We start from the raw sequence: 8,062 nt of genomic DNA, 5'->3' as shown, positions 1-8,062 counted from the left end.
TAATCTGCCGAATCGGTATGTGGTGTGTTGTCCTCCTTTTCCGCCGTCTTTATATTTTATGATGCGTATTGTTTACATTGACGGTGACGTCATAAGTTCCGTAACGATGGCAACGCAACGGTTATGTGGAGTTTGGGCCCTGGTTTATTTGGTGGTTCAGTAACACTAGATTCTGGCCTTTTCCATTCATACGTATTTGTGTTCAGTTGGTTTATTTATATAATATGGTATTTTGCTAGCTGTGAGATGTTTTTTTTTTTTTTCTTTACTTAAATGGGTGGAGAGTGACTGATTTTCACCAAAATTAAAAACTGTGTGATGGGTCAGATTTCAAGTCAGTCTTTGTTGAAGACCACATGCAGAAGAAAAACCCAAGTGAATTTCACACCCTCTCAAACTGACAATGAACTTCATATTGCTGCTCATAAATATTCTTCTACAGGTAAAAGATTAATATAATGCTTCATTTAATGCTTTTAATAACCACTGTACTAACTCTCCTGCACAGTACTAGTACTGTTCTGTTGTATTATTAACATATAGTTTAGCAGATAAATTTCTCCAGAGCAGCTTACAGTGTTAGTAAAACTGTACTAAGCTACTAACAGCTATTTATCTACCTATATAAATAGCTGAGTAATGTATACTGGAACAGTTTAGGATTAGAAACGTGCTGAGGGGTATTACAGCAGAAATTCGGATTCAGACCGAGGGTCTTCAGATATAAGGGAGTGGCTCTATCCAAGACACCACCCGCTATTGTAGTATTATACTGTAACCTGTGATGTGAAACTACGGGTGCAAAAGTATGACTAAAATGTACATTTTACTCTTTGTTATTCATCTATGTACTTCTCTTTTGTGTATTCTGCTTATTTTTAATGGGACAACCCATCAGCATGCTTAAGTTCTCAGCACAGTGGTCATTCTCTTCCTGTTATACTGCTGATTTTTTTGCCCAATTCATAAAGCTGTGATGAATGTTTTTTTAAACATTTTACGTGATGTAAAGATATTTTACGTAGAACACATTCTACTATTGCATTAAAGCATGGTTCTGTATTCCTTCATTAGTTTATTTTTTCAGGGAAATTGGAGTTAAATGAAGCGAGAACTGCAAAAAAGGCCTGGATAAATGGCTCAGTTAAACAAAAAAGGAGAAGATCATTCCAAGCCTTCAGGCAAATGGTGAATTCCTGCTACACAGGAAAAACTAAGGTGGAAAAGTTCAAATCCACACAGAGTGACAGTGACAGGATTGATGTCTGTAACAGATATTTTTGTAGAGGTAAAAAATTGGTGTATGACTTTATTAAATTCTGCTAACACCCCAATAGATGGTATCCATGTGCAGTGGTCACGCTCTTCCTAAATGTTCTGCACAAAGACCTGTTTGATTAGATATTTCTTTATCCATAAGAACTGGAGACATCTGCTAAGGAGGCCTGGACAGAATCCTCTGAAAACCAGAGCAGCAGAAGATTAGTCCAGGCCTTCAGACAGGTGCTAAAATTGTACAACTGCAGCAAAAGGAGAACCCAAGTTAAGATCTTCAACCACCTTCAGACCAATAGTAACACTGAGATTAATGATGATACAAGCCAACATTCTGTAGGTAAGTCGTGGCTTTAAGCGCTGCTGACAGATTTCACTTGACTAGGAAAACAAATCTCTTATTCTCCTTAGCACCTGGAACCCAAAGCCAGTGTGACAACAGTGGGAGTTCAGTCTCAAATCAGCCTGTAAGCCTTCTGTGTGAAGTGAATGGGACAAACTCCAGCACCTATGGTGAAAATAATCCGGTGAATTCCCAAGAATCTAAGGCCAAAGATAAGAAACAATCTATCAAAGGTTTGGATGACAACCATGTTCTCTATTACAAATAATCAAAATAATAGCTAGAAACTGTTTTCACAGAAATATTTTTCAACTTCAGTGACATACACAAATCTACAGATAAAATAAAAATGTGTTATATGATGTGGTATTTTCCTTTCTTGATAAATGGTATAACATATTCTATTTAAAAATGAAAGGTTATATAGTACCCTTCACACATAAATATAATACATAAATACATAGTAAATAATTTCAAGGCAGTGTAAGTATATATATTGTTTTATGTAAGTGCACTTATCAAGATTTGCCAGATTTAATTGTGTTTCCATTGATTACTGCCTGCATGGATTCCCATTTGTAATTCCATCTGTTTCATGTGGTAGCAAACTTAGATGAGCTGTATGCCAAAGGTGTACTCCTTGGCTTTGGCGGTTTTGGGTTCATCTACGAAGGGTTAGTCTACGAAGGGCTCCGAAAGGCAGATGGATTCCCGGTAAAATATCAAGTTGATCCTTTTTAGCTCACTGTCCTCAACTTCAGACTGTAATGAATCCATACAAACTGTTTGTGCAACAGATCTGCAAGCTATAACATGCGCTGGCAGAAAGTGATATCAGACAAGCAAAGCGTCTTTGAATAATCATGGGTCTATCTAAAGTTCTTTGTTGTGCACTTTCGTTTACTCTAAATTGCACATTACTGGTGAAAATCTGATAAACAAATAAATGTAAGCTGTTTTACTCTGGGAGGGGGTGCGGTGGCGCAGTGGGTTGGACCGCAGTCCTGCTCTCCGGTGGGTCTGGGGTTCAAGTCCCGCTTGGGGTGCCTTGCGGCGGACTGGCGTCCCGTCCTGGGTGTGTCCCCTTCCCCCTCTGGCCTTACGCCCTGTGTTGCCGGGTAGGCTCCGGTTCACCGTGACCCCGTAAGGGACAAGCGGTTCTGAAAGTGTGTGTGTGTGTGTTTTACTCTGGAAGTATTGTGCAACCTGTTCACCCTCTTAACGTTCTCCTTTCTGAAAGGTGGCCATCAAATATGTTTCAAAATCGCACGCAAAAGAGATGATGGATGCTGTAAGTATCTTGAAGTCAGGGCCTCTCACATGCATCTGAGCAAGGATGCTAAATTGGACTTGTAAGCAGCAACATTAGTTAAACTGGATTTTGAAAGGACTTTGCACTGTGGTCTATAGCATAACCTACCAGTCAACCAATTTCATTCCAAAACCACTTCCTTCTGCCACCCGTGCAGGAGGGCCCAGTTCCCCTAGAGGTGGCTATGATGAAGCAGATGAACCGTACGCCAGCCAACCCTCACATCGTGCAGCTTATTGAGTGGTTCAGCTTGCCCACGGAGTATGCCATGGTACTGGAAAGACCCCACCCCTGCCAAAACTTGATGAAGTTCTGTGAATCCCAGGGGGGTACACTGATGGAGGACCAGGCACGCAGGGTGATGCTGCAGATTATTGAAGCATTGAAGACCTGTCAAGACCGGGGCTTCCCACACAGGGATTTCAAACCCAGCAACGTGCTGATCCAGACGGACACCCTGCGGGTCAAATTAATAGACTTTGGATCTGGTGCATTTCTGAAGGACACTCCATATGAAAACTTTGCAGGTCAGTGGGAAAGCCTTGAAAATAAAAGCTTTTTTCTCCCCCACAAGAGTGATATGAACAGACATGTCTGATCCAGGCTGTGACATGGGCCGGTGCATGAAAAGCTGGAAGACTTTGTATTTTTCCCTGCTATCTAATTAATCGAATCCAAAAACAAATGTGAATACATTTTTTTATCTCCAAGTAAGCAAAAAGCAAATCTGGCAGAGTAAAATAGTATGATCAGCACAAAATCAAAAAACAGCTCATTGTTATGGAACTCCTCTAACACTCCAAACTCACAGTCCATTCATAACTTTTAAACTGTTAACAAATATCCTTCAAAGTCTAGCTCCAAACTGTTTTTTCCATAAATGGTACACTGCTGCTTGTTTCCCTTGAATGAGCTCTTTCTAGGTGTCTGGGAAGTGGAGGTGTCAGCAGGCACCAGCCCTAGTTCTCATCGTTTACTCATGTCTCCATCTCTTTCAGGAGCAACATTATACAGCCCACCTGAGTGGTTTCTGCAAAAGAAATATCTGGCAGTCCCAGCCACAGTTTGGTCAGTTGGAGTGACATTCTTCCGTCTTGTGTGCGGCTCTGTGCCCTTCTACACCGAAGCAGCAGTTATTGAAGTTGACCTGTACTTCCCAAATGGAGTCTCCACCGGTATGTTGCTAGGTTCCGAGAATGTTGAATCAGGTTGCTGTAAAACATCACATTCTGAAACAGTACTGCCTTTGAAACTGCTTTCTTGACTAATTGTACCTTTCCCCATGTTAGATTTTTGCCATCTAGTTAGTTGGTGCCTCTCCCAAAATCCAGAAGATCGACCAACATTACAGCAGATCATGCTCCATCCTTGGTTTCAGTAGGGATGTACAAGGGTGGGTTTCCCACAGCTCTCCAGGTTTGGGGCAAGTTAGTCTCAGTTTTTTTCATGATCTTACACTTTTGATAACTATTAATGAAGGGGTGGTGATGTTGAAACCTGATAGAGTACAGCTCCCTTACAGTGGGGATTTGTTAATTATGTGTATCTCTCTGGTCCAACTATGTTCATTCAGTATGGATCAACCTGGTGTCATATGTACCAATATCCACTGTCTGGATGGTGGAAGCCCCTCACTTTTACAACAACACTGATTTTAACTGTAGCTGGATAAATCAAACTCTGATCTTTGGTTTACCCTCTTATGGGAGAAAAAAAAAAACTTTTTAACTGCACCAGAAGATAGTTGGATAATGTAATGTCAACTTTAATGGAAGTTATGTATTTTCATAAAAAAAATCATTGTAATGGCTCCTTAAACCATGAAAACATTAAAAACCTATATTCACATTCATGCCTATTCATTTTAATTAATAAATACATCTTACGTTAGAAGATAACATTGTTAATGCCAGTGTGATCTTGCTAAGTAAAATCCCAACTTGAGGTACCCAATTAAGTTTTATTTACTATCCCAAAATTCTGCTGGAAACACATGACAACATTTAAGTGCATTTTTCTTACAGTAAATAAGTACTGTAAGAAATAATCACTTCAGAAATTAAAATTTTTTATACAATTCATCATACACAAAGTCTAATAAACGTAACTAATGGACAATTTTTTGCACTGTTTTTTTTTCTCTGTAAAATCTTTTGAGGTACAAATAAATATCACAAACAACTCAAGTAGACATAATATTCACGTTACATGTTTCTCATGAACCCTTAATTTTCTTACTTATTCATTTACATTAAAAACATCAGATCTTAAACAGGTGTTTTAGTACAACAACTGAGAAGAATCATAAGAAACAAAATATTAAATTCTTTTGATCACAGAAAAATATGCATGAAGATATTGAGGGTCAAACTGTTTTTTTAAAGTCTCGGCCTGGAAAAACAAAAATTGGAAATTACCTGCACAATTTTGTTCATAGCTGAATAGCTGGCTTTCATTAATACTGCTAGGTAAAGTATCCCATCACAAGTCCATTTCACCTAGTTTTCATAAAAGGAGATCAAGTTTTAAAACATTGAAAAAATTGATTCCACAAAGTATACCTAGGAATAAAATTCACTCTATAATTCCAACTCACTGTTGATTGAATCCATCAGCTCACAGGTTGATGGAATTAAATTCAAACTTTTACACATGCAATTTGGCCATATATTCATTTGGGAGAAACAAAGAAATAAAACTGCAAGACGTTTAACCTCACTGCACTGTGAACTTAAGTGTGTTGCAGTTTGAGAGCTCAAGTATGAGCTACTCTCCAAGTGTTGTCAGATTATAAAAGTGCTTGAGAAACCTTTACGGATAGCATTGTGTGACTGTGAGAAAGCAAATTTATTTCCTTCTTTAGACTTTGTAATGATTTATAAGGAGCAATAGTCAGGCTACTCATTAGTTTGCTACCAAGTCCACCGGAACAGGGAAAAATCAAACATGTTTTCCTTTCACTTTTGGGATGTGCAGGATAAACTTGCTATGCTCATTTGTTCACATATAATAAATTTTATATCTACTGAATGCACAGTAAGCTTGCAGGCAGTGCTATTGAGGACTCTGGGTACACTTTATTGTTCAGAATTTGGGGTTCTGTTCTTGGTTCTTCTGTGTGGTTTTCTGCCAAATCTCCCGATCCTTATTTCTGCACCTTGAAAGACTTAGCTGTGCAATGTGTTTTTTTTTTTTTTTTTTAATAAGCAGGTAACTATCATGCTAAAATGAAACATCACGGAGTCTAACACTCAAACTACTCACATAATCAATACCTTTGGAAATAATACATATATCTTAAGACCACCACATTGTATATACAAAGAAAAAAGTTTTATGTTTGAACATTCTTAAAAGAGACATAAAGGCCTATTTGCAAATGTAGCAGTGTTCACTTTAGTTATGTTAATAACTTATCACTTCTTTCATAACAGAACTCTGGTGTTTTACAGATCAAATAAATAGGGAGCTCAAACCTCAATATGTCATATCCACACCCACACTGCAATCAACAGGACCTGATGCCGATCGGGCACCTGATGACAATCAGAGCACTCAGTTTTGAAAGACCCTCCTCAGACCCTTCCCACTTGTGGAATGTCATTGAGGCAACGGTTCCTGGTCCGTTGTCTTGCCCCGTGACTTTGTCTACAGCTCTTCGCTTCCACTCTGACCGCCAATCGACCAACTCTTCACCCGTCCCTGACAACGAGAACTCGCCTGATCCCTCAGTTCCAACTAAATGCTCCTGCACTTGGGTCCAGCCTTCCCCGTGGCCTTGGTTCCACCTGACACAAATAGTGCTAGACGCAACTGTTGCTCTCAAGATCTTAAAAAAAATCAACACACCAAATAAATTTTGAATAAGCTCAACTTGAAATACCAAAGGATAAATAATGCAAAACGATATTAAAAAAAATCATGACAAGGCCCTCTAAACACAAAAAGAACAACAGCGCCAGACAAACATCTAAAATGTGACCATTAGAAACCCGCTCATCAAATCTCCTTAAAATACCAACTGTAAGCTCATTTTTCTAACAAAGAAAACTAATCCACTAACAAAAATTAAACTGAGCTTAGCTGCTCAACCAATAATACATCTCCACTACACACACACACAGCAATAACTCTCCCTGTCAACCAACTCTACAGTCTGGTTCTTATTGACACACCTACATGAAAACCCGTAAGTGATTGCCAGTGTAAAAAGCAGCGTTCAAATTCAACAGTTCAACACATCAAACACATAGAACAAACTGAACACAGTACTCAGCGTTTCAGTTTCCAAAAAAAAAAGAAAAAAAAAAAAAAAAAACCTAGCACTCGAGCGCAGACACTTGGGGTTTCCCTCCCGTATTGACAGGGGCTACCTATGGAAGGTGTGTCAACTTAAGGGGGCGTCCCACTTCACCACACAAACTATTTCAAAACGTACAAATCGGAAGGCGATGTGGACTTTATCTCTTTTTACCTTCTTAATCTTTTTAAAAAATCAATTTCTACCGTAATAATATTTGCCCCCTGCGATCTATGCCTATCTGGAAATGTAGTAATCATGTGCTTTTCGCGTTGCGTTGCAACTTTTCCTAAATCCTTCCTCAGTCTCTGCGTTTTTCTTCCCTTCGCCTGTTGTTGTTTAAATTAATACAATCAGGAAACAGGTCAGAGCTTATCAAGAGCAAATAATGTTTTATCGTCGCTCTCGTTTATATTTTCATGTTACCAACCATGTTTACCCTAATCATGTGATGTAATATATATTCCGTAACCATAGCAACGATCAGACGAAGTTTAATTCACTGTGTCAGTCATTGTTCTGTGTTTTGATAAACTTTGGCGTTTTAAATTTTCATTTCACTACACCAGTAAAATTTATCCAACTATACATTTGTGAATAATTTTAAGTAGGTATATTATATGAACCTAACGTTGTAAATTGCTTCAGAAAAAAAGACGTTAACTAAATGAATATATTCAAATAAAATGTGAATTGCTATAATCATTTCTTTTTGAAGAACTATTATTATCATTTATAGTTTTTAATATCCATTTATTATTTAAGAGGATAGAAAATGACATGTTTTAAAAAACAGCCTGATGGGTCACACTTCAAGTTAACTGTTGTTGAA

The 8,062-nt window shown here is 38.3% G+C and overlaps 1 protein-coding gene across 1 annotated transcript; it reads left to right on the top strand.

Annotated features, from left to right (window-relative positions):
* Window positions 1–223: 223 nt before the first annotated feature.
* Window positions 224–4,662, top strand: LOC108929703 (serine/threonine-protein kinase pim-2-like). Its single transcript, XM_018744403.2, has 7 exons — window positions 224–442; window positions 1,687–1,851; window positions 2,223–2,332; window positions 2,859–2,909; window positions 3,088–3,457; window positions 3,929–4,105; window positions 4,220–4,662. Exons 1-7 carry the CDS (start codon window positions 319–321, stop codon window positions 4,309–4,311), a joined length of 1,089 nt encoding a protein of 362 aa, XP_018599919.2. The 5' UTR covers window positions 224–318; the 3' UTR covers window positions 4,312–4,662.
* The last annotated feature ends 3,400 nt before the right edge of the window (window positions 4,663–8,062 follow it).

The sequence above is a fragment of the Scleropages formosus genome, chromosome 13, assembly GCF_900964775.1.
Source record: "Scleropages formosus chromosome 13, fSclFor1.1, whole genome shotgun sequence".
Classification (NCBI taxonomy): domain Eukaryota; kingdom Metazoa; phylum Chordata; class Actinopteri; order Osteoglossiformes; family Osteoglossidae; genus Scleropages; species Scleropages formosus.
The sequence above is the reverse complement of the archived record's forward strand: the minus strand, read 5'-3'. Positions and strand labels throughout refer to the sequence as shown.

Excerpts from the sequence above, each read along its gene's own strand:
- LOC108929703 (XM_018744403.2), top strand. The coding sequence starts at position 319 with ATGGGTCAGATTTCAAGTCAGTCTTTGTTGAAGACCACATGCAGAAGA. Across the intron at positions 443-1,686 it reads TCATAAATATTCTTCTACAG|CACCTGGAACCCAAAGCCAG; the intron begins GTAAAAGATTAA and ends TATTCTCCTTAG. Across the intron at positions 3,458-3,928 it reads TCCATATGAAAACTTTGCAG|GAGCAACATTATACAGCCCA; the intron begins GTCAGTGGGAAA and ends CATCTCTTTCAG.